General features: G+C 48.1%; 1 protein-coding gene across 2 annotated transcripts in view; it reads left to right on the top strand.

The window, feature by feature from the left end:
* The window catches only part of skiv2l (SKI2 homolog, superkiller viralicidic activity 2-like), a 169434-nt gene that overhangs the window by 118243 nt on the left and 24867 nt on the right, over positions 1–26324 (top strand). For both annotated transcript variants that reach the window (XM_041213086.1, XM_041213085.1), the window contains 10 exons: positions 2501–2667; positions 5391–5534; positions 6368–6513; positions 7903–8049; positions 10917–11001; positions 12281–12387; positions 14601–14747; positions 19616–19712; positions 23522–23734; positions 24559–24669. In XM_041213086.1, coding sequence (XP_041069020.1) covers positions 2501–2667; positions 5391–5534; positions 6368–6513; positions 7903–8049; positions 10917–11001; positions 12281–12387; positions 14601–14747; positions 19616–19712; positions 23522–23734; positions 24559–24669 — 1364 coding nt within the window. The remainder of the gene's footprint in view (positions 1–2500; positions 2668–5390; positions 5535–6367; positions 6514–7902; positions 8050–10916; positions 11002–12280; positions 12388–14600; positions 14748–19615; positions 19713–23521; positions 23735–24558; positions 24670–26324) is intronic.

Below are 26324 nucleotides of genomic sequence, written 5' to 3'. Positions count from 1 at the left end.
TCTCTCCCGCTCTCTCCCGCTCTCTCCCGCTCTCTCCCGCTCTCTCCCGCTCTCTCCCGCTCTCCCTCTCTCTCCCGCTCTCCCTCTCTCTCCCTCTCTCTCCTGCTCTCTCCCGCTCTCCCTCCCTCTCCCGCTCTCCCTCTCCCTCCCGCTCTCCCTCTCTCTCCCGCTCTCCCTCTCTCTCCCGCTCTCCCTCTCTCTCCCGCTCTCCCTCTCCCTCCCGCTCTCCCTCTCCCTCCCGCTCTCCCTCTCCCTCCCGCTCTCCCTCTCCCTCCCGCTCTCCCTCTCTCTCCCGCTCTCCCTCTCTCTCCCGCTCTCCCTCTCTCTCCCGCTCTCCCTCTCTCTCCCGCTCTTCCTCTCTCTCCCGCTCTCCCTCTCTCTCCCGCTCTCCCTCTCTCTCTCGCTCTCTCCTGCTCTGTCTCTCCCCCGCTCTCCCTCTCTCCCGCTCTCCCTCTCTCTCCCGCTCTCCCTCTCTCTCCCGCTCTCTCCCGCTCTCCCTCTCTCTCCCGCTCTCCCTCCCTCTCCCGCTCTCCCTCTCCCTCCCGCTCTCCCTCTCCCTCCCGCTCTCCCTCTCTCTCCCGCTCTCCCTCTCTCTCCCGCTCTCCCTCTCTCTCCCGCTCTCCCTCTCTCTCCCGCTCTCCCTCTCTCTCCCGCTCTCCCTCTCTCTCCCGCTCTCTCTCTCTCTCCCGCCCTCTTCTGCTCTCTCTCCCGCTCTCCCTCTCTCTCCCGCTCTCTCCCGCTCTCGCTCTCTCCCGCTCTCGCTCTCTCCCGCTCTCTCTCTCTCCCGCTCTCTCTCTCTCCCGCTCTCGCTCTCTCTCCCGCTCTCGCTCTCTCTCCCGCTCTCGCTCTCTCTCCCGCTCTCGCTCTCTCTCCCGCTCTCGCTCTCTCTCCCGCTCTCGCTCTCTCTCCCGATCTCGCTCTCTCTCCCGCTCTCGCTCTCTCTCCCGCTCTCGCTCTCTCTCCCGCTCTCGCTCTCTCTCCCGCTCTCGCTCTCTCTCCCGGTCTCGCTCTCGCTCTCTCTCCCGCTCTCGCTCTCTCTCCCTCTCTCTCCCTCTCTCTCCCGCTCTCTCCCGCTCTCTCCCGCTCTCTCCCTCTCTGTCCCTCTCTGTCCCTCTCTGTCCCTCTCTGTCCCTCTCTGTCCCTCTCTGTCCCTCTCTGTCCCTCTCTCTCCCGCTCTCTCCCGCTCTCTCCCGCTCTCTCCCGCTCTCCCTCTCTCTCCCGCTCTCCCTCTCTCTCCCGCTCTCCCTCTCTCTCCCGCTCTCCCTCTCTCTCCCGCTCTCCCTCTCTCTCCCGCTCTCTCTCTCTCTCCCGCTCTCTTCTGCTCTCTCTCTCCCGCTCTCCCTCTCTCTCCCGCTCTCTCCCGCTCTCGCTCTCTCCCGCTCTCGCTCTCTCCCGCTCTCGCTCTCTCCCGCTCTCGCTCTCTCCCGCTCTCGCTCTCTCCCGCTCTCGCTCTCTCCCGCTCTCGCTCTCTCCCGCTCTCGCTCTCTCCCGCTCTCTCTCTCTCCCGCTCTCGCTCTCTCTCCCGCTCTCGCTCTCTCTCCCGCTCTCGCTCTCTCTCCCGCTCTCGCTCTCTCTCCCGCTCTCGCTCTCTCTCCCGCTCTCGCTCTCTCTCCCGCTCTCGCTCTCTCTCCCGCTCTCGCTCTCTCTCCCGCTCTCGCTCTCTCTCCCGCTCTCGCTCTCGCTCTCTCTCCCGCTCTCGCTCTCTCTCCCGCTCTCGCTCTCTCTCCCGCTCTCGCTCTCTCTACCGCTCTCGCTCTCTCTCCCGCTCTCGCTCTCTCTCCCGCTCTCCCTCTCCGTCCCTCTCTGTCCCTCTCTGTCCCTCTCTGTCCCTCTCTGTCCCTCTCTGTCCCTCTCTGTCCCTCTCTGTCCCTCTCTCTCCCGCTCTCTCCCGCTCTCTCCCGCTCTCTCCCGCTCTCTCCCGCTCTCACCCGCTCTCTCCCGCTCTCTCCCGCTCTCTCCCGCTCTCTCCCGCTCTCTCCCGCTCTCTCCCGCTCTCTCCCGCTCTCTCCCGCTCTCTCCCGCTCTCTCCCTCTCTCTCCCGCTCTCTCCCGCTCTCCCTCTCTCTCCCGCTCTCCCTCTCTCTCCCTCTCTCTCCCTCTCTCTCCCTCTCTCTCCTGCTCTCTCCCGCTCTCCCTCTCTCTCCCGCTCTCCCTCCCTCTCCCGCTCTCCCTCTCCCTCCCGCTCTCCCTCTCCCTCCCGCTCTCCCTCTCCCTCCCGCTCTCCCTCTCCCTCCCGCTCTCCCTCTCTCTCCCGCTCTCCCTCTCTCTCCCGCTCTCCCTCTCTCTCCCGCTCTCCCTCTCTCTCCCGCTCTCCCTCTCTCTCTCGCTCTCTCCTGCTCTGTCTCTCCCCCGCTCTCCCTCTCTCCCGCTCTCCATCTTCCCACTCCCTCTCTCCCGCTCCCTCTCTCCCGCTCCCGCTCCCTCTCTCCCGATCCCTCTCTCCCACTCGCATGCTCTCTCTCTCCCACTCGCACGCTCTCTCTTTCCCCTTCCACCCACAGAGCACAAGTTGGCCCCTGGATTATTGAACCTCACAAACCTTATCGGAGCAATGGACGACTTCAGTCTTGGAGGATCCAGTGATGAAGATGATGAAAAGAAAGAGAAGGCAGCTGAAGCCAAGCAGCCTCTCCCCAGAACCAACAGCTTGGAAGACTTGGTGTTACAGGTTAAATAAAAATAGCAACAGGTTTGAAAAGGCAGAGCCACAATCCCAGCTCTGGATCCCTTAATGAGTGGCCGATTCTAAGTAGGCTGCGCATGACAACTGCCTCAGCATCTCAGAATGATTCCGTAGTTGATGAGGCCATTTGGCACACTGTGCCTGAGGTGCCTCTTTGGTATAGTGATCCATTTCGTCTCCTCTCCCGTTCTTTTCCTATTGCCCTGTTGTTCCCTTTTAAGTATTCATTCAATTCCCTTTTGAAAACTACTATTGAATCTGCTTCCACTGCACTTTCAGGCAGTATGTTCTACATCATGGAAACTTGCTGTATTTTAAAAAGAAAGCAAAAATCCTCACGTCTCCTTCAGTTCTTTTGCTAATCACCTTAAAGCTGTCCCCTTATCCCAGGCATCATTCTAATAAATCTCTTCTCCAAGGTTCTGTTATGCCTTTTAAAATTGTACCACATTGTTCATATCACCTCCCCTCATTCTTCCTGTCAAAATGTACCACTTCACATTTCTGCGTTAAATTTTATCTTGTCACATGTCTTCCCGTTTCACCAGCCAGTCTATGATCTCCTGAAAACTATTACTGTAACTGGCCATTGTTTGCTACAACTCTAAGTTTCACATCATCTACAAGCTTTGAAATGATGCCCTGTTAATCCAAGCTCAGGCCATCAACATGTATGAAGGAAAGCATTGGTTCTAACATCGACTCCTGGGGAGCACCATTGTTATACTTCCCTACTTTCCATCCCTTAGCCAATTTTGTATCCATCCTGCAGCTGCCCCTTTAATCCCATGGGCTTTCATTTTGCTAATGACCCTTCATTCCCCCTTTAGTAATAAAAGTGAACATTTTATAGACTCTTGTCAGGCCATCAGATTGACTGCAAGGTTAGAAACTATTCACTGCCATTGTGATGCCAGGTACCTAGACCGTGCATCCCAGCAATTGGCTGATTGAATCAAGCAGCCTGTTCCCTCAGTTGTTCATAATGGGCAGCACTCGACCAGCCCGCACTTGCAAAACTCAAACAAAATGTCTACTGTTAGATGTAATTTCGTGATTAGGCAGCACTTGCTGAACAATCCTGAGTCATCCAATAGCTACCATAACAACCGTAGCCAATGACAAGTTAATTAGTCAAGCTCGTAACGTGGCTCATTTCCTCTTGCTAGAAGGGACGTATGCTCCACGCCTGTTCATCTGCAAACAAAAGGAATATGTTCAAGCCTTGCACTTCTTTTGAATTACCAAGGAGCTTGGGGAGCCTTTTGTTCCTTGTCGCTTTTTCCCTGGCAATGCCTCAGCCAGTCAGAGTTGACTTGTCAACCAATCAACACCTTTTTTTCCTGTAGTATAAACTCTTTTGATGGTTTGAAATTTGGCATTCTTGCATTTGTCCTGATGAGTGCAAGGTGTAAAGTTTTGGCAACATGTCTGTCTTTTCAGCAATATTCAAACTAGCTATTGTTGGACGGAGCCTGGGCCCAGTATACATGTTGGAGACGTGGTGGAGCTGAAGGGGATGAGTATCCATGGTGCCAAATACCTCAACCCATCAGCACAACACACACTGGTGTACGAGTGGGAAAAACCTGCTAAGATTTCTCTGTTGGGAAGCACCAGAATATGGATCAAATCTCAGGAGAAACTTGCTGCAATATTGGGACAGGCTGTGGTAATCCACCGCCCCAGGCAAGATTGTCAAGCTCTGCCATTGTCAGATCACAGAAGGGCGCCACTTGACCCATACTGGCTCCAGCAGTCGATCTCTCCAGTGGGTCCTGCTGCTCCTGCTCTTTTTTTTCCCCATCGTCCTGTGATTATTTTTCCCCCTTTTCAAGTAATTATCCAGTTCCCCTTTTTGAATGTTAATATTGGATCTGCTTCCACCTTCCTTTCAGACAGCACACGTAACAACTCGCTGCTCCAAAAAAAAAAAGCTGCTTGTGCCCCTCCTGGTTCTTTTGGCAATTATAACATAAATCTGTTCCTCTACTTCTATTCAATAGGTACAGCTTCTCCTTATTTACTCATTCAAAGTACATCAGTGGTGTTATACCCAAATATCGACTACGCCTCGGTAATGTCAGTGGACGAGTAATCCAGAGGCCCAGCGTAATGCTGTGGGTAGACGGGTTCACATCCCACCACGGCAGCTGGTAGAGTTTAAACTCGAATAATAATTCTGGAATTGAAAGCGAGTGTCAGTGACGATTGCCATGAAACCAGTAACGGCGACCATGAAACTATCATCAATTGTTGTAAACCCAACTGGTTCACTAATATCCTTTAGGAAAGGAAATCTGCCATCCTTACTGGCCTGACTGACCTGTGACTCCAAGAGAAGAATTTTACGGCCCTGTTTCTGCGGGGATGGGGCCATAAAATGCAGCGAGCCATCATAAACCCGTTGACTTCAGCGGGAACGTAAAATCCCGCTGTTGTAAAATTCTGTCTCAAGAGCCAGAGCAGCATGGTTAAAGCTCAACTACTCTCGGGGTCAATTAGGGATGGGCAACAAATGCTAGCCTTGCCAGTGATGCCCACATCCCATGAACAAATAATGAAAAAAAAAAACCACCAAGCCTTAAAAGGGAGCGTGGCGAATGGAAATTAGGGAAGCGAGGCACTCGGTAATACCCCTCGGCAGTGAGGGAAGGCAGCCCCCAGGAATTGTAGACTGAAGCTCGGTTCTCTGTGTTTCTGTTCAGGAGCTGAAGGCCAGTTCTCAGCCTGAGCTGAGTGAACGGAAGGAGGAAGGGTCCACACCTGAGAAAGAGCAGTGGGCTGTCCCAGTTGACATCAGCACCCCTGTGGATGATTTCTACAAGCGAATCCAGGATCCAGCTTTCAAGGTGAGAGCCTAGCCGGCAACTGCTATCTCTTGTAGCCTCGTAACTGGGCTTGAGCAGGTTGTGGGATGGGGCCATGTTGCGGGGACTAGTTTGAGATCTGAGAGTGTGTTCGACCTGTTCCACTAATGCTGACTGCACACATCTCTTGCCCCCCTTTCTACCCCTGACCCTGTTTTCTCCTCCAACCGTTCTTGCCCCCGCCCATCTCTACCCCTTCCCCTTCCCACTAAGAGGGCACCGCACTGTCAGAGGGTCAGTACTGAGGGAGGGCAGCACTGTCGGAGGGCCAGCACTGAGGGAGTGCCGCACCGTCAGAGGGTCAGTACCGAAGGAGAGTTGCTCTGTTGAGTGTCAGTGCTGAGGGAGTGCCGCACTGTCAGAGGGTCACTGTTGAGGGAGCTCTGAGGTTTTGGAAGATCAGTGTTGAGGGAGGGCTGCACTGTGGGAAGGTCAGTACCGAGGGAGCGCAGTACTATTGAATATCAGTAAGCTTGAGGTTGTGAAGAGTGTTATATGAATTTGAGTCTTTCATTTTGTCAGCTTGCCCCAATGACTGAATGAAGAATCAAAACCCTCTCGTTGTTTGGTCATACAGAACTTGAGTATTACTGAAAAAGGGGACATTCTACCAATCAGAGTCTACTTACCAACCAGTCAGCACACTCTTCTCATACAGTATAAATTTGTTGTTTTCTTTACATTGGTATTCTTGCGAATTGTACCGATGAGTTCAAGACAATAAACTTCAACAGCAACCAAAACCCTCTTTAAGATGGTATATTTTCATGCAATCATGCTATATTTTTCTCACACCCACTTCTCACTCCTTTCAGTGGCCCTTTGAGCCGGATGTCTTTCAGAAGCAGGCGATCCTGCGCCTTGAGACCCACGATTCCGTGTTTGTGGCAGCCCACACATCAGCTGGCAAGACAGTCGTTGCCGAATACGCAATCGCACTTTCACAGAAACACATGACCAGGTGAGACTCTTAAAAGTAAAGGCCAGTGAGCCTGGCTGTCTTCTCCATCCACCAGTTTAGATTTAGAGAATTGGGAGCCACTCAATCACCTTTATGGCCAGATTCCTGGTCAAAACCTTGATTCAAATCAGTAGCACTCTTACCCTCAGTTCAAATCCCCACTCCACAGACTCAAGGACAAAATTCAGTTTATTACTCCCAGTTCCAATAGAGGGAGTGCTGCACAGTCAGAGGGTCAGTACTGAGGGATTGCTGCACTGTGGGAGGGTCAGTACTGAGGGGTTGCTGCACTGTCGGAGGGTCAGTACTGAGGGAGCGTTGCACTGTCGGAGGGTCAGTATTGAGGAGCGTTGCACTGTCGGAGGGGCAGTAATGAGGGAATGCTACACTTTTGGACATGTTGTCTTTCAGAGGAGACGTTAAACCAAGGCCTTATTGTTCCCTTAGGTGGACGTAAAACATCCCATGTCCAGTAAAATGAAGAAGAGCAGGAGCATTCACCCCGATGTCCTGTGCCAATATCTATCCCTTAAACAACATTGCTAAAACGGAATAGCTGATTGTCTATATCATTGCTGTTGGTGTTGGGCTTTGCTGTGCCCAAATTTTCTTACATTATAGCAGGAATTTCACTTGGACCAATATTTAATTGGTTGTAAAATAATTGGGGACATCCTGAGGTGTTGACAGGCTGTGCAGAAGAAGCCAGAAATGGAGGAACAAAACCCTTCAAACAGTGGGATAGTGGGAATGGCTTCCTCAATTTACAGTCCTGGTAGACTGTTCTATTTGAGCTGCTAGCAAATCTGATTCCTCCCAGATTTAATTCGCACCATATGGATATTTGATCCTTCCAAAAGCATGAAATGATTGGCACCATTGATTAAGATATTTGAACTATGCAAACTTGCTGTGCATGTACCCTGTTCACTTCAGCACCGCAATTTTGTACCGAGGCTGAATTGTAAATCATTACAAGTTAAACAACATTCCGCTAACACCCCTAGTTGAAAGTTTACCCAGAGCCAAAGCCAGTGGCACACAGAGCCCTGTCTCTTTGTCTTGCTTCACAGTTTCAGCATAAGGGGCCTATCCAAGAGGACTGAGATGAGGAGAAACTTGTTCACTCAAAGGGTTGTGAACCTTTGAAATTCTCTACCCCAGAGGATTGTAGCTGCTTGGTTGTCGAGTATATTCAAGACGAGATAGATAGAGGGGATCAAGGGATATGGGGAGCGGGCGAGAAAATGAAGTCGAGGCAGAAGATCAGCCATGATCGTACGAAACGGCGGAGCAGGCTCAAAGGGCTGCATGGTCTACTCCTGTTCCTATTTCGTGTTCTTCGACTGCGTCACTGCTTCTGGTAACACAAGCGAATCTTTCCCACAGGACAATCTACACTTCACCCATTAAGGCCCTGTCCAACCAGAAGTTCAGGGATTTCAAAAACACATTTAAAGATGTCGGTCTTCTGACTGGAGATGTCCAGCTACATCCGGAAGCTTCCTGTCTCATAATGACGACAGAAATTCTCAGGTCTGTATGTCTTTCTCCTTGCCCTCAGTCCCACTTCCTTCTCTCTTTATTTCCTTCCCTTCACTCTTTTTCACCTTGGTTCTCAATTCCCCCTCTGACGGATTGCGGTCTAAACGCCTCCCCGCCCCCCCACCCAAAACCACTTCACTAATGTCCTTGGGTATCGGGCGCCTCTATCCACCACTTCACCCCCTGCACGCTGCACTGGACACTGAATATCTTCCTGCCTGCAAATTTCTTTGTTAATTCATTGGTGTGATGTGGACGTCGCTGGCAAGGCCAGCATTTGCTGCCCATCCTTAATTGTCTTTGAAAAGGTGGTGATAAGCTGCCATCTTGAAGCTGCAGCCCATGTGGTGTAGGTACACTTACAGCGGTGTTAGGGATCTTGTGCTTAGGTTGATGCCGGGAGGCCAGTCAAGTTCTTTTTCTTAGTTATTTTTTGTAGCAGTTTAATACATCTGAGTAGTTTGCTCGGCCATTTCAGAGGGCAGTAAGGAGTTGACCATGTTTCTGTGGGTCTGGACTTGCACATAGGTCAGACCAGGTGATGATGGCAGATTTCCTTCCCTAAAGGACATCAGTGAACTAGGTGAGTTTCTATGACAATCCTGTAGTCTCATATTACTGTTACTGATGGTAGGCTTTTATTCCAGATTTATTTAATTAACCATTTAAATTCCCCAGCTGCCTTTTTGGGATTTGAACTCTTATCTCTGGAGTATTAACCCAGGAGTCTGGATTACTCATCCAGTAACTTTAACCCGAGATTAATGTTCCCGTAATTGGTCAATGCTGCTTTTAAAGGCAAACCTGTATAAAATCCATTGGTGCAGTGTTTTCACTGAAAGTTAAGTTGGATGCCTTAAAAATAAAAGCATTGAAGTTTTCAGAAACCTGTGACAGGGAACAGCCGGGTTTATGACTAAAAAGATTTGTGCTTGGACTGCATAGAATACCTGGTCCGATTAATCTGGTTTAGCCGGTGTCTGTGGTAATGTCGGACAGTCAGTATCATTTGCATGATATAGGTCAGGATCACTGTTTGGCAAGGCGGGTCCTGATAGTATTAGAGCGAGTCAGTGGCGTAGTGGTAATGTCACTGGACTAGTAATCTAGAGGCCCAGGCTAATGTTCTGGGGATGGTTCTAATCCCACCAAGGCACCTGGTGGAATTTAAAGTTCAATTAATAAATCTGCAATATAAGGCCAGTCTCAATAATAGTGACCATTAAAAAACATCATTGACTGTTGTAAAAGCTCGTCTGTCCTTTCAGGGAGGAAATTTGCCATCCTTACCTGGTCTCGCCTAGATGTGACTCCAAACCTGCAGCAAAGTGGCTGATTCTTAAATAACTGCTGACCCAACCTAGCCTGTCACTCAGTTCAAGGACTGTTATGATTCCAGCTGATGTTGATACTGGGCAAACCTGATGCCAGGGTAGAACCCGGCTTGATAAATCCAAATTTTTCTTCTTCTTGTTTAGATGCATGGAGAGTGACTACTGAACAGAGTGACAGGAGTCAGCTGATGAACTTCTAACAAAAGAAGAAAACATTTATTAAACAAGATAAACTACATTATGTTACTCCTTAACCCCTAACTATATTTTTACAGTTATATACAGATTTGTGAGGATAATACAAGTTACAAAGGCTATCTTATAATCTAATGTTCACAGTAAGTACACAATCCATGTAAGCCAATTGGCGGCCTGTGGTCAGGCACACCACACTCTGAAACCAAGTGGCAGATGCCACTCCAAACAGATGCTATGAATCTCTCATCAGCTCCCCCCAGATGCTTATCACACCATGAGCCAAACAGTCTCAGTTAATTCCATCTTTCACATGAACGTTTCCAATCTGCATTCTCTAAGAGCTCACTTTGGAATTTTCACCCAAACCAACACTTTCTCTCAGACGTCTTCCACAAGGGTCCACCTCCAGGGTTTCGAGCTTTCTTTCCAATGTTTCTTTCCCCTGGGTCACCACATGCATTCAAGCTTTCTTCCATGTGTTCTTGCTCACAGACTCAGCTGTCAACAGTACACCATAGCTTCATATGTCCATAGTAATGAGTTACAGACCTTCAGCCATCTCTTTGGATCTTCTGACTTCTCACAACCCTATATCATTTCGAACCTGCCTCCTTTTTAAGCTTGAAGCTTGGAGCCTTCCTCTGCCCCTCACTCTTAACTTCACTTCACAGGACCTTTTCCAAGTTCCTGTCCTTCCTTTGACTAGAAAGTCTTCTTGGGACTTTCTCCTGTTTCTGTCTAACTCCTTGGCCTTTGGACCTTTTGGTTCTTTTGGGAAATTTGCTGTCACTCTGCAGCTCCCTCTCCCAGTGTCCAGCCTCCCTGGAGTCCTGGCTTCAACTTCAGCTTGGGACTTGCTATCTGCCCCTCTGTTTCAGTCACTCCCTGGCAGCTGTTTTTAAGTCCGTGCACATGTGTGCATGCATGTCTCCTGCCTCCCTGGACCCCTGTTGCTAGGCAACAGCACAGTTTTTTTCTGCTCTTGTGTTTACTTTAGCTTCTCCTAAAGAGTTGTAAAATTCATTAGAACTGCAGGAATACAAGTAGGTTTAGATCTGTCTCCTTCAAAAATGAAACTAATTCACATTTTGAAGTGAAACTAAAACTCAACTTAACCTTTTCACACATACATAAATATAAATTAAATTTAAACTTTAAAGCTAAAACCCATTCCTAACACCCACAAATACAAATATAACTTACTTAAACTGCCTCCGTTTCCTAACAGTGACAAATGCTGGCCTTGCCAGTGGGTCCCACATCCCATGAAAGAATTTTTTTTAAAAAGTAGTGCTGGCTGTGATTCTGTAACTTTGCCTCCCACAGGTCCATGTTATACAATGGCTCAGACGTTATTCGTGACCTTGAGTGGGTGATATTTGATGAGGTTCACTATGTCAACGATGTCGAGGTGAGGCTAATCCACAACTTCCAACTGGCACCTCCTCAGAACTCTCAATGGAACTGGAGATCACCCCAACAGGAGTGGGTTTAGATCCGTAACATGTTACAGTGCAGAAGGAGGCCATTCGGCCCATCGTGCTTGTGCTGTCTCTCTGCAAGAGCTACTCCCCTGCTCTTATCCCATAAGCTTCAATGTGCCCTATTCATATGTGTATGTGTATATATTATATATAAAATATATATATTTCTCTTTTGAATATTATTATTGAATCTCCTTCCACCACCCTTTCAGGCAGTGCATTCCAAATCATCATAACTGATCGCCTAAAACACCTCCTTATTTTCTCTGAATTCTTTTTGCCAGTTTCCTTAAAATTCTGTCCCCGGCGCAAATTGACAACAGTCCCAAACAGCTTTAATCTGTTTACTTTCTCAACAACCCTCATAGTTTTGGGAAAGTCAATGCAAAATGAAAATCATTCTGCTCACTAGCAGGGTGGCCCCTGTGGTATGGCAGCTCCTCAAACCAGCATTCTCACCTCTAAGCCAGAAGGTGCAAGTTCTACTCCAGAGAGGAGAGTGAAACATCTGTGGGCTGACAGTCCAGAGCAGTACAGAGGGAGTGTGGCACTGTTGGACGAGATGTTAAACTGAGGTGTCCTATCGGGTGGACATAAAAGATCTGATACAAGGGGTTTTCTTCTATGCTAGTTTACTAGGCAACTGGATTAATTTGTTGAGAGAATTGTGTATGGTGGCATGTTACATTTTGCTCAGGGAGTCTGAGTTGCTGTGGCAACATGCACTTTTTACATGAAAGTCGTAGCCTGGAGCTAAGGATAGTGATGGTAGAAGCCCCAATGTTCTCTCCCAGTCTTAGTTCCTGGCATTAGTGTGTGTTGGAAGAATTTACTGGTTGGTATTCAACCTGTTTGGCTGTGTTTCTGCAGCACCTTCCTTGACCATCAAGTCCTGGAGTTTTTGTCTCAGAGACAAAGACGCTACCCACTGCACTACAAGACCTTCATTAATTCTGTGTGCTTATGCTTAAATTCTTTATCCATGTTGGGCATTACTTTGGAGAGGAGCAGGGGAGTTCTCTGCAGCCAATACTTAACCCTCAATAACATTGCTGAAAACAAATGATCTGAATTGTGGTTAGTGAGAGCTTGCTGTGTGCAAATTGGCTGCTGAGCTTCCAACATTACAACTTCAGGAAGTGCTTCATTGCCTTCAAAGCACTTCTGGCGCTAAATAAATGCAAGCCTTTTTCTTTCTCTTTACAGAGAGGCGTTGTATGGGAGGAAGTGCTGATCATGCTTCCAGACCACGTGAACCTTATCCTTCTGAGTGCCACAGTCCCCAACACCCTGGAGTTTGCTGACTGGATTGGGTGAGCTGTTTCCTTCTAAAACTGCGACTGCCACCTACCCCTCTCCCTGCTCTGCCATGTCTAAAGTTCCCAAGGGGACATCCAGAAGGAGAAGGGATGGGATGATGAGACACTAGTTCAACTTCCGCCCTTTAAATTGCTGCTGATTTAAAAGCATATCAAGCGCCAACCTTAATCACAGTCACCTCTGTGAGAAAATAGGGTCTTGATTTATCCAAGGTCAGCCAAACATTTCAACCAAACATGTGAAGCCTGTTTTCATAGATTTCCTTTTCCTGCGTTGCTCTGAAGGAACCCATTTGTTAAAGTGCAGAGTCCAGATTTATTGCAATAATATTGGAGGCGTAGGCTTTTGCTAAACCCAATAAAAACAAGGGCCCCATCTAGTTCACCTTCTGCCAGCCCAGTGGTTGTATGTTACAATGATACTGAAGTTGTTGACTAATCATAGCATTCGATCTCTTTATCAAGGCTCACTAGACTTAGACGTGAGGTGGGGAAAGCCTCCAGTGGTAGAGCGCCTCCGGAATCACAGGTCCAAAGTCACCTGTTCATCCCAAGCATGCTACATTTCGCATTGCAGAGTCATGTAGTACTTCACCACAAGCAATATGAACAGGAGGAGGCTATTTGGCCCCCCCAAACCTGCTCCACCATTCAGTATGACCATGGCTCCCTCAACTCCATTTTCCTACCCGCTCCCCATATCCCTTGATTCACTTAGTGCCTAAGAATCTATTGATCTCTGTCTTGAATATACTCAACGATGGAGTATCCACAGCCCTCTAAAGTAGAGAATTTGTAAGATTCACAATGCTGAGCGAAGAAATTGCTCCATATCTCAGTCTTAAATGGCTGACCACTTATTCTGAGATTGTACCCTTGTGTTCTAGATTCCCCAGTCAGGGGATACACCCTCTGTGTCCTCCCTATCAAGTCACTTAAGAATTTTTTATGTTTCAAAGACTTCACCTTTCATTTCTCTGAACTCCAAGGATTATGGGCCTGGTCTATGCAATCTTTCCTCATAGGAAAAGCCCCTCATCCCAAGAATCAGTCTTTTGAGCCTTTGTTGCTCTCCTTCTAAGTATATCCTTCCATGGATAAGGATGTATCATTAAACATTCACATTCTCCACCAGTGACACACAGTGCATCTAGCACTACAACAGCTTGCCAAGACTCCTTCAACAGTACCTACCAAACCCCCAACCTCTATCACCTAGAAGCACAAGAGCAGCAGGCACATGTGAACAATAGTTCACATAGTTTTTCAAAATAGTTTTGAAAACATTGGATACAGGAGCTTCCCATGCTATCCACATATCCCTTAATTCCCTTAGTATCCAAAAACCTAGTGGCCTCTTTGACTCTCCTCAATAACTGAACATCCACAGCCCCCTGAGGTAGAGAATTCTTCAGAGTCACAATCCTTTGAGTAAAGAAATTCCTCCTCATCTCAGTACAAAATGGCTGACTCCTTATTCTGAGACAGCACCTCCCAGTTCTAGATTATCCAGCCAGGGGAAACAGCCCCAGTACCTACCCTTTCAAACCTACTAGGAATTGTATATGTTTCAATTCTTCTTAACTCTGGGGAATACAGGCCCAGCCGACTCACTCTCCCTTCATAGGACAATCCCCTCATCCCAAGAATCAGTCTAGTGAGCCTTCATTGCACTCCCTGTAGGTTAAGTACATCATTCCTTCAGTAAGGAAACTAACATTGTACACAGTACACCGGGTTTGCTCTTGCCAAGGCCCTTTACATTCGCAGTCAGGCTTCTCGACTCTTAAACTTTAGTCTTCAAAGCCCAGAAAGCTTGGGTGTAAGATTTAGTACGGGCACGATGGGCTCAATGGCCTCCTTAGCTGGCTGAACTTGGATTCAGAGGGGTTGGGGGAGATGCCATAAATGTGGACAGAGGGCTAGGGGGTGGTTAACCAGCCGAAACCAAGTTGCGCTGTCAGTGCCGAATGCCGGGATACTCCCAGCACGTCTCCCCTCCCATTCCACCAGGGTTATCCTGAGCAGAGTCTCACTGAACTTCGCTGTTTCAAAACTCTGCGCTGCTGGTCATTCAGCATCAGAGGGGAGAGGTTTAGATTTTGTATTTCCTGCCTCCCATCTTAAATGTTTGCACTCTCCCACTCTCTTCTGACTTGGGTTTTTTGATCCACTCCTTCCCCCCCCCCCCAACCCGGCCCTTTCAGGAGGATAAAGCAGAAGAAGATTTACGTGATCAGCACCATGAAGCGACCGGTGCCGCTGGAACACCACCTGTACACGGGCAACAGCCAGAAGACACAGAACGAACTCTTCCTACTGGTTGATGCTCAAGGGAACTTCCTCACCAAAGGGTGAGTGCAGCGTGCAGTCTGGGTGGAGTGGGTGTACGGTGGTGTGTGTGTCTCTCTCTCTCTCTCTGCTTCTGCATGCCTGTGAATCTGTGCGTGTTTGCATGTGTGTGTGTTTAAAGGAGCTGCATATTTAAATCGACCGCGCATTCCAAAAATAAGCTAGTGGGTGTGGTGTTTGTAAGGCTGTTGGAGGTTACAGAGATATGGAGAGGCAAGGGATTACAACACGGGAATCTACTGAGACTGATTGTTCGGCACAGACATGTTGAGAAACATTGACTGATGGTCAGCTAACATCTCATCGATCACTGGCTCTTATCAGGCTACTTTCCTTATAGCGGCGACTGTTCTCCTTTTCAAGTTGAAGCATTCCTGCAATTAGCCACATTACTGTACAAGGCCCTGTCCGTCCCCTGGTGCTGAATTGCTTCACTGTGTAGTCATTTCCATCAATCTTCGAGGCCCACTGACCGGTTTGGCAGCACCTCCGTTTTAAAATTCTCGTCCTGGTATTCAGATCCCTCCATGTCCTCACCGTCTCTCTATCACTGCAACTCCGCCCCCGTACAAACCCCCCCCCCCCCCCCCCAACACCCCCTGCACTTCTCCGTTTTTGGCCCATTACTGCTCTGGGCCTTTAGGCCAGACCGACTAAGGACGGCAGATTCCCTTCCCTGAAGGGGATTATTGAACCGAAAGGGTTTTTACAACAATCGATGCTATTTTCATGGTGACCATGACTGAGACTGGCTTAATATTCCAGAATTTTTTTATGAATTGAATTTAAATTCCATCAGCTGGTTTGTGCGTTTCCCAAAAATGGACCACTGGATTATTGGTCCACTGACATTTCAAATGCACCACTGTCTCCCCTGAAATTATTGTCAGCCTCTTGAGTCAGAAGGTGATTGAGATTTGAGCTCAAAATGCAGGCTGACATTCCCAGTGCAGCACTGAGGGAGTTGTTTTTTCATTCACTCATGGGATGTGGGAGTTGCTGGCTAGGCCAGCATTTATTGCCCACCCCTGATTGTTCCGGGGACAGTTAGGAGTCAACATTGATGGAGTCACATGTAGGCCAGACATGCAGGGCATTAGTGAACCAGATGGGTTTTTAACGACATGGTTGGCATTAGACTTTTAATTCCAGATTTTTATTGGATTCAAATTTTACCACCTTCTGTGGTGGGATTCGAACCCTGGTCCCCAGTGCATTACCCTGGGTCTCTGGAATACTAGTCCACACTACCATTTACCATTTTTGCCACCACCTTCCCAGTGCAGTGCTGCGCTGTCGGAGAGTCAGCTTTGAGGGAGTGCTGCACTGTCAGAGCTCAGTGCTGAGTAAGCGCTGCACTGTCAGAACTGAATGCTGAGCAAGCGCAGCACTGTCAAAGCTCAGTGCTGAGGGAGCGCTGCACTGTCGGAGCTCAGTGCTAGGGGAGCTATACCCTGTCGGAGGGCCAGTACTGAGGGAGCACTCCATTATCGGAAGTCAGTACTGAGGGAGCGCAGTACTGTCAGAGCTCAGTGCTGGGGGAGCTATGCCCTGTTGGAGGCACAGTACTGGGGGAGCACTGCACTGTCGGAGGTGCCGGCTGTTGAATGAGACTTTAAATGAAGGCTCCGTCTGCCCTCTTACTTGGATGTTAAAGATCTGTGGCCACTCTTCGAAGAAGAGCAGCGCAAGCTCTCACCAGTGCCTTGGCCAATATTTATCCCTCAATCAACATCAAAAAAATGAATGAAACCGGACGGACCACCCAGCAACAACCTAGGCACCAGAAAAGACAATGGCTGAACACTGAAAAGTACCCCTTACTAACATCTGGGGGCTAGTACCAAAATTGGGAGAGCTGTCTCACAGGCAAGTCAAGCAACAGCCTGACATGGTCATCCTCACAGAATCATACCTTACAGATAATGTCCCAGACTGCCATTGCCAGTGGTGGCGGCACAGTGGCATACAGACAGGAGGGAGTAGCCCTGGGAGTCTCAACATCGACTCCGGACCCCATGAAGTCTCAAGGCACCAGGTCAAACATGGACAAGGAAATCTCCTGCTGATTACCACGTACTGCCCTCCCTCAGCTGATGAATCAGTGCTCCTGCATGTTGAACACCACTTGGAGGAAGCACTGAGGGTGACAAGGGCACAGAATGTACTCAAGGTGAGGGACTTCAATGTCCAGGACCGAGAATGGCTCCGTAGCGCCATTATTGACTGAGCTGGCCAAATCCTAAAGGGCTAGACTGGGACTGGCAGGTGGTGAGGGAACCAACAAGAGGGAGAAACATACTTGACCTCGTCCTTACCAACCTGCCTGCCGCAGATGCATCTGTCCATGACGGTGTTGGTAGGAGTGACCACCGCACAGTCATTGTGGAGATGAAGTCCTGCCTTCCCATTGAGGATACCCTCCATTGTGCTGTGTGGCTCTACCACCTGCTAAATGGGGTAGATTTCAAACAGATCTAGCAACTCCAGACTGGGCATCCATGAGGCGCTGTGGGCCTTCAGCAGCAGCAGAATTGTACTCAGACACACCCTCTAATCTCATGGCCTGGCATATCACCCACTCTACCATTACCATCAAGCCAGGAGATCAACCCTGGTTCAATGAAGAGTGCAGGGGGGGCAAACCAGGAGCAGCACCAGGCATACCTAAATATGAGGTGTAACACAGGACTGCTTGTGTGCCAAACACTGGAGGAGGAGGTTCCACAAATATCCCCATCCTCAATGATGGGGGAGCCCAGCATGTCAGTGCAAAAGATAATGCTGAAGCATTTGCTACAAACTTCAGCCAGATGTGCCGAATGGATGGTTCATCTCAGCCTCCTCCAGAGGTCCCTAGAATCGCAAATGGCAGCCTTTAGCCAATTCAGTTCACTTTACGTGATATCAAGAAATGGCTAAAGGCACTGGATAATGCAAAGGCTATGGGACCTGACAATATTCCGGCAATAACACTGAAGACATGTGCTCCAGAACTTGCTGCGCCTCCTAGCCAAGTTGTTCCAAAGCAGCTACAACACTGGCATCTACCCGGCTATGTGGAAAATTGACCTAGTATGTCCTGTACACAAAAAGCAGGACAAATCCAACCTGGCCAGTTACCACCCCATCAGCCTACTCTCGATCATAGTAAAGTAATGGAAGGGGTCATCAGCAGCACCACCAAGAGGCATTTGCTTAGCAATAACCTGATCAGAGATAGCCAGTTTGGTATCCACTCGGAGCACTCAGCTCTTGACCTCATTACAGCCTTGGTTCAAACATGAACAAAAGAGCTGAACCCCTGAGGTGAGCTGAGAGTGACTACCATCAAGGCCGCATTTGAAAGAGAGTGGTATCAAGGAACCCTAGCAAAACTGGAGTCAATCGGAATCAGGGAAAATTGTCCACTAGTTGGAGTCATACCTAGCACAAAGGAAGACAGTTATGGTTTTTGGAGGTTAGTCATCTCAGCTCCAAGGCATCACTGCACGAGTTCCTCAGGGTAATGTTCTCAGTGCATCCATTTTCAGCTGCTTCATCAGTGACCTTCCTTTCATCATAAGGTCAGAAATGGGGATGTTCACTGATGATTGACAATGTTCAGCATCATTTGTGATTCCTCAAATACTGAAGCAGTCCATGTCCAAATGCAGCAAGACCTGAACAATATACAGGCTTGGGCTGACAAGTGGCAAGTAACATTCACGCCACACAAGTGCCAGGCAATGACTTCCAACAAGTGAGAATATAACCATCTCCCCATGACATTCAATGGCATTACCATCACTGAAACTCCCAAGATCAACATCCTGGGGGATACCATTGACCAGAAACTGAATTGGACTAGCCATATAAATACTGTGGCTACGTGAACAGGTCAGAGGCTAGGAATCCTGCAGCAAGTAACTCACCTCCTGACTCCCCAAAGCCTGTCCACCATCTACAAGGCACAAGTCAGGAGTGTGATGGAATACTCCCCCCTTGTCTGGATGAGTACAGCTCCTACAGCACTCAAAGAGCTTGACACCATTCCAGGACAAAGCAGCCTGCTTGATTGGCACCACATCCACAAACGTTCACTCCCTCCACCACTGACGCGCAGTAGCAGCAGTGTGTACCATCTACAAGATGCACTGCAGGAATTCACCAAGGGTCCTTGGACAGCACCTTCCAAACCCACAACCACTACCATCTAGCAGGACAAGGGCAGCAGATAGATGGGAACACCACCACCTGCAATTTCCTCCCCAAGTCACTCAGCATCCTGACTTGCAAATATATCGCCGTTCCTTCACTGTCGCTGGGTCAAAATCCTGGAACCCTCTTCCTAACACCACATGGACTGCAGCGGCTCAATAAAGCAGCTCACCACCACCTTCTCAAAGGCAACTAGGGATGGGCAATAAATGCAATTGAGTAAAAAAAAATAAAAAGCAGATTACCTGTTCATTACCAGATTGCTTTTTGTGGGAGCTTGCTGAATGCAAAATGGCAGCTGTGCTTCAACAGTGACTACAATGAGTGATAAAAATACATTATTGACTGTAAAGCACTTTGAGATATCCTAAGGTTGTGACCGGTGCTAGGTAAGTGGTTTTTTTTTTTCCTGTTTACCTTAATTCTTTACATCATGAAGACGCCCAGCACCCCTCTCAAACAGCATGCCTCTGCTTTTAGATCTCTAGCTCCTGTATTTTCTTGCGTTCCAATATTGCAATCTATATAATAATATGGGATAGCCATCGCTTCAGAAATCATAGTCGCCATTTCATATCCTGCTTTGTTAACAAGCTGGGCCTCGCATTGTTCAGTGTGTAAGTCTTTCCCCAGTACACTCACAGTTCTACCTCTTGCTGTTGATGTACAGGTACTACGCAGCGGTTGAAGCCAAGAAGGAACGTGCCAGTAAGCACTCGCAGACCTTTGGAGCCAAGCAGCCCGTACATTATGGAGGCTCCAGCCAGGTGAGGCCCTCTCCCCTTGGCAAAGAAAGCCAGACACTTGTCCTTCATAAACGCTTCATCAGGTATCTGTGCCGACTGTCTTTTTTTATTCATTTATGGCATGTGGACATCGCTGGCTTCGCTAGCATTCATTGCCCATCGCTAACTACCCTTGAGAAGCTGGTGGCGAGCTGCCTTCTTGAGCCGCCGCCTTAAGGGAGAGGGGCTGGGGAGAGAAGGGCCAGAGAGAGAGCCTGAAGAGAGGACCTGAGAGGGAATCTGGGCCAGAGTGGGAGCCCGAGGAGAGAGGCCGGACGGGGAACCCGGAGAGGGAGGCTGGGGAGCAGGGCTGGAGGGGGAGGTGCTAGGGTCACGGGGAACCAGTGTACTAATTTGAATCTTTGGAATATTGTTGACTTTATCATTATCCAATGAATCAGAATTGAATGCAACCAATATGGTGGGATGTTGAGTTTGATCAGAGTTTAAGAAGTAATATAACACGCTAGTTATCCAGCATAAACATACAACCAAAGCTGGTCGTGAGCCCAGATTGGGCAGGATGGCTAGCGTGTGCAAACAGCTTTTTCTGTCTGTTTTCTCTTCATTTCTCGGTACCTCGCGTCTTCCTGACTTCTCGAGCCACTCGGGACTGCCTAACTTCACTGAGAACCTCCCAATCTTTTACTTTTTCTTCAGGGCTGTTCCTTGGTGGATTATTGACAAGTCCTTTTGGCCCTATAAAGACTTACTTATAAATACCCCCATAAAACTTCTAAACCTTGGGTTGAAATGCGCACCTTTAATGTCACTCACCTGCCATTAACATCTTTGCACATACCCTCTGTCATTGGTCAATTAGCCTCATCCTTACAGCTGATCCCCATAGCCAGTCCCATTACTCCCTCAAATTCCACCTTCAGACACGTCATTATTCCTATGGGCCTGTTCATAAGCTGTTCATATTGGCTGACCAGTCTGTCTCTTTTAATTCCTTATCAGGCTGTTAATCCAATGTATTGTTCACTAAAGTAACTGCTGTGCTTACTTCCATGCATCAGTTAACTGAAGTTGAGCAATGTCCTGCTGAAGCAAGGCGGAATGAAAAATCCCAACAGGCGTTCCTAATATAGATACGAAAGCAAAACACTGCGAAAGCTGGAAATTTGAAATGAAAACAAAAATAAGTTCCGTAAATACTCAGGTCAAGCAGCATCTGCGGAGGGAAACGTGTCTGGCTGAGGTGACCTGTTCTGATGAAATCTCATCCTGACTTGAAACGTTAAGTCTGTTTCCACAAGTGCTGCCTGACCTGCTGAGCATTTCCAGCATTCATTGTACTATGGTTGGCTGTTTTAACTACCTGCGCAGTTGCTCTTCCATTGGACCTCATCTGTGTGCGTACATGTGTATATATACACACCTGATTGCTAATTTTTAACGGACCCCCCACCTTGAGAGGGAAACACTTCATTCAGGCTCTCGCTTTCAACCTTCTAGTAACCATGCCAGTTCTAGGTTATTGCGATGTTTCAGTCAGCGCATCAAGCACCTCAGGTAACATGCTATCGTAATCAGGACTTTCAGGACCAGACACTAAGCAATTGCCATAACTGCTGAGGCTGCTCTGGTCCCAGGATATTGACTAGCAATAATAAGTGACTCCTCACCACGGGTGATCTCTTATTTTGCTTATTGCTTTTTCAGTTTGATGTTATCTTGTTGCAGCTTAGCTAGATGTTCCTGGGAAGCACTACTCCCTTCAATGATGAGCCTTAAACTTAAGACATGGGTGTAATCAGGTATCCAAATTTTAGCATGCCTTCTTTAAGGCAATATTCACTTGTTCTTGGGCTGCATTATGAATCCTTCTGGGGATTAAGTGGACCTTCCCAACTTGAGTCTTTTTATGGGGCTTAAAATTAAAGGTTGGCCACTTGACCTGACAGCTGCATAGATTCTCTTATTAACTATCTCATTAATTTTGCTTTCGGACTTTCCGGAAACTCTTTACTATATCAAGTATTGATCTTAGCGCTTGCTGCAATTCTTCAGTTTGATTGAAACCTCCCTTCTTCGTTTTAGTCAAAATTACTTTCAGTTGTTCCCTCATGGCTCTATCATCTTCTCACTTCGATTCTATATCCATCCTGTTCCAGACTGCAGCACCGACTGTAGCTCCTATTCCCATCCACTCTCCCAAGGGGAGAGGGTGACAAAGTGGTAATGCCAATGGACTAGTAATCCAGAGACCCAGGCTAATGCTCAGGGGACAAGGGTTCAGCTGGTGGCATTTGAATTCAGTTATAAAATATTTAACTATCACCGATTGTTATAAAGATCCATCTGGTTCCCTTTAGGGAAGGGGATCTGCTGTCCTTATCTGGTCTGGTCTCCATGTGACTTCAGGCCCACAGAAATGTGTGTTGACTCTTCACTGCCCTCAGCCCACTCAGTTCAAGGGCAATCAGGGATGGCAAACAAATGCTGGCCTTGCCAACGACGCACACAACCCATGAAAAAAATAAAGAAAAAAATCCACCTCGCATGCTCTCCATTATCACTTACTTTTTTATAATGCTAGTCATTTGGGTGGTCAACATTCTTCAAAGTCCACAAAGCCCTTTACGACTTATTGCACCATTTTCCTGTAAAACACTTGATAGGTGCAGTTGCACAAGCTTCTTGGCATCAGAATTGCTGACAGATTAAATATCACCAGGACAATTTCAGACCTAACGTTTTTGTACAGACTCACATGGGTATCAGTTGCCAATCGACCAATCTCAGGGCCTTCAATTATCCCAGGGAAAAAAAACCCCTTCCCTCACCCCACACCTCATTGCTCTTCTTTTGGAGAAGCAAAACTTGAGCGGCTTCCGGTAAACCGAAACTTACGGCGTTAGCCTAACCGTTACTTATTACAAGGCCGTTTTATATGTACATATCTCTCTTGCATGCATGTATACGCACACACACGCAGACACAGACGCACCATATTGTTAGTTTTTAACACAAGGGAAAGGGGCTGGAAGAGGTGATGGGCCATGGAGAGGGGCTTTATCGGAGTTGGGGTGGGGGGGGGAGAGGGAAACCAGGGCGAAGGGAGGCCAGGAAGAGGAACTTTAGAGGGGTGGCTGGGAGAAGTTGGGGAGTGTTGAGTGGGGTTCTGGAGTAAGAGAGAGGCCCGAGGCTGATGCCAGTGGGTGGAGGTTCGGTGGGGGGGGGTGGGGGGGGGTGCGTAACATGAACCCGTGGGTGAAGAGGGGTTGGATTTGGGAGGAGAGGTTTGATTGGTTGGTGAGATGGGGTTGAGAGGGGAAGGGAGGCAGAGGAGAATGGCCAGGGAGAGTGTAGGGCTTTGGAACTGAGGGGTAGAGGAGAAGGCTGCTCAGTGGGGTGGAGGTGGGTACGGTTGGGAGGAAGGGGGCTGCTGTGTGGTGAGGGTGGGTGGAACCAGGGAGTTTAAGCCAGGTAGCTAGAGGTGCCAAGCATCAGAAAGTGGCACAGGTTGAGGAAAGTAGCACACTAGCTGTAATATATAATAGTAGCACCAAGTGCCTTTTATACACAAAACCCTTCAACTCACAGACTGCTTCGGAGCAATTTCCAAGGGAAGCAGGGAGATGTCGAGCAGGAGACAGGAATAATGGGGGGAGATCCAAATAGGACATGCTTCGATTTTATAAACCACGTACCCTTTACCAGATTATGTTTGTAAATGCTGTTGTAAAGCAGGTGGATATCGCCTGATCTGCCAGCCTCCAGCATGAACACCCTGCACCCTCTCTGCCAGTCTCCAATGTCTTTCTGTATTTCACTGGATGCAGGATAAAAGCGTGTGGTTATCCTTGATTGATATGCTTCGGAAGAAAGACAGCCTCCCCATTGTGGCATTCACCTTCTCGCGGAATCGCTGCGATGAGAACGCCAACATGCTCACAACCGTCGACCTCACCAGCACCGTGGAAAAGAGCGAGATCCACATTTTCTTCCAAAAGTGCATCTCCCGGTTAAAGGGCACGGACCGAGAGTTACCACAGGTAAATGTCAGTGAGGAGCACTGTGGGACACTGGGCTTTTAAACCTCGGCGCAATGAGATCGAACAGCACAACATCTGCCCGGAGTGTGGGAGTGGGGAACAATTAGGAGTCAAATAAATGTTGTTGGCTCACCATGACGTCTTTACAAAGGAAAGAGTGTTTGTGTGTGTGCGCGGGTGTTTGTGTGTGTGCGCGGGTGTTTGTGTGTGTGCGCAGGTGTTTGTGTGTGTGCGCTGGTGTTTGTGTGTGTGCGCGCACGTGTGTGTTTGTGTGTGTGTGTGCACGTGTGTGTTTGTGTGTGTGCGCACGAAAATGAAGGTATGCCTTCAAATTTCGTATAGCATTTGCTAAAATCAGCAAGGCTTTGGTTTTTGGGCGAGATGTTTACAGTTAGTGCGATGGGGTTCAGTATATTTGAGGTCATAGACGAATGAGGTTCAGTGTCTTATTGGTGGTGTTACAGACAGTGAGATGGGGTTTGGTGTTTCTATGAAGTGCGGGGCGGCTACAGACAGTGAGATGGGGTTTGGTTTTATTGTGTGGGGAATTACAGACAGTGAGATAGGGTTTGGTTTTATTGTGTGGGGAATTACAGACAGTGAGATGGGGTTTGGTTTTATTTCTGGGGTGCCTGACAGACAGTGAGGTGGGGTTTGACGTGTTGAATTGGATTGGGGTAGGTATTTGGTGTGACGGTGCTAACTTCAGTACAGAAGATATTTGGTACAGAAATGTATTAGTATAAATGTGCTCCTTCGGACATTCATCCCTCTGCTTGGTCCTATCGGACAGTTGAAAACCTCTTTCTGTCTGTGTTGGACAGGTACGTCAGATGGTGGAGCTTCTGAAGCGGGGGATTGGTGTTCATCACAGTGGGATCCTTCCAATCCTGAAGGAGGTCATTGAAATGCTGTTTACCAGGGGCCTAGTGAAGGTAAGACTTCACAACATGTGGGTAGTATCTCGCCCCTGAATAGAGACTTCATCACCCTTAATATTACCTTAAGGTTATAATATTACCTAAGGTTAGAATATCATTGTTTTTTATATTCTTTCATGGGGTGTGGACTTCCCTGGACAGACCAGTGCTTATTGCCCACCCCTAATTGCCCTTCAGAATGTGGTGGGGCAGAGAGATCTGCGACTAATGATATAAATCCCTCAAAGTAGCTATTGCAAGTCAATGAGGCTGTGATGAGAGCAAACTCAGCATTAGTGTTCATTTCTGAAAGGGGAGATTTCAAAAGCAGAGAGAGGAGGTTACATTTATATACAGCCGTGTTTGGACTACACTTTGAGCACAGTTCTCATCTCTGTATTACAAACAGGATATAGAAGCACCTGAAATACCTGAAACAGCATCACTGGAATCGAGAGCGTGCGCCTAACAGGAAAGACTGGAACTCTTTCCTCCACAAACTAGACAGTGCTTTCAAAATTAGGAAGTGTTTTGATCGGGTGGGGGGGGGCAGAAGGAATGCCCCCCACTTGTGGGCGAGACTGGAACAAGAGGGCTTAAGATAGTCACCAATAAACCCAGCAGGGAATTGAGGAGAAATTTCTTTCACCCCAGGGTGGTGAGAATGTGGAACTCCATACCTCAGGGATTGGTTGAAACGGAGAGAATTGACCCCCATAAGGGGAGACCGGAAGCACAGAAGAGGGAAATGAGGAGCTGGGATAAGATCCACCAGGGTAGGAGCAGCAGAAACACCAGCATAGACCAGGTGGAACGAATGGACTCTTTTTGAGCTGCACATTCCATGCCGTTCAATAAATTGACTATAAAGGCTAAAATAAAAACAGAAAATGCTGGAAAAACTCAGCAGGTCTGACAGCATCCATGGAGAGAGAAACAGAGTTAATGTTTTGAGTTTGTTTAACCCTTCAGAGCTAAAGAGAAGTAAAAATTTGATGAAATTTATGCTGTTTAAGGGGGGGCGGTGGAGCAGGTGAAGCTGGATAGAAGGCCAATGATAGGTGGGGGCTAAGGGGTGATTGACAAAGATGTCAAGGATGAAAAGCCAAAGGGAGTGTTAATGGTAGTGGTAAGGGCTAAAGGGGGTGCTGATAATGGCATAAAGGTAAGAAAGGAGAATGTGTTAATAGCAGAACAAGGGTAAAGCAGAACCCATGGTAAAGACTAAACCTATATAAAACACTAGTTCAGCCTTCTCAGGAGTACTGTGTCCCATTCTGGACACCGCAGTTTGTTAAGGATGTGAAGGTTATGAGGAAGCTGAGATTGTTCTGTTTTGGGCAGAGAAAGTTAAGAGATTGATAGAGGTGTTAAAAATCACAAAGGGTTTTGATAGAGTAAATAAGTGACTGAAAGCTCCATCAGCAAAGGGCAAAGATTTAAGGTGATTGGCCAAAGAACCAGAGGCAAGAATAGGAGAACCACTTTTTAATAATGAGTAGATAGGATTTGGAGTTTGCTGCTTGAGATGGTGATGGAAACATTCAGTAGAAATCTTCCGAAGGGAATTGGATCAGTACTTTACGGAGAACAAAATTGCAGTGATATGGGAAGAGTGAAGGAATGGGACTGACAGCATTGCTTTTCAAAAGGGCTGGCACAGGACAAAG

Source organism: Carcharodon carcharias, chromosome 19 (genome assembly GCF_017639515.1).
Source record: "Carcharodon carcharias isolate sCarCar2 chromosome 19, sCarCar2.pri, whole genome shotgun sequence".
NCBI lineage: Eukaryota > Metazoa > Chordata > Chondrichthyes > Lamniformes > Lamnidae > Carcharodon > Carcharodon carcharias.
Note: the sequence above shows the minus strand (reverse complement) of the source record. Positions and strands in the feature narration are given on the sequence as shown.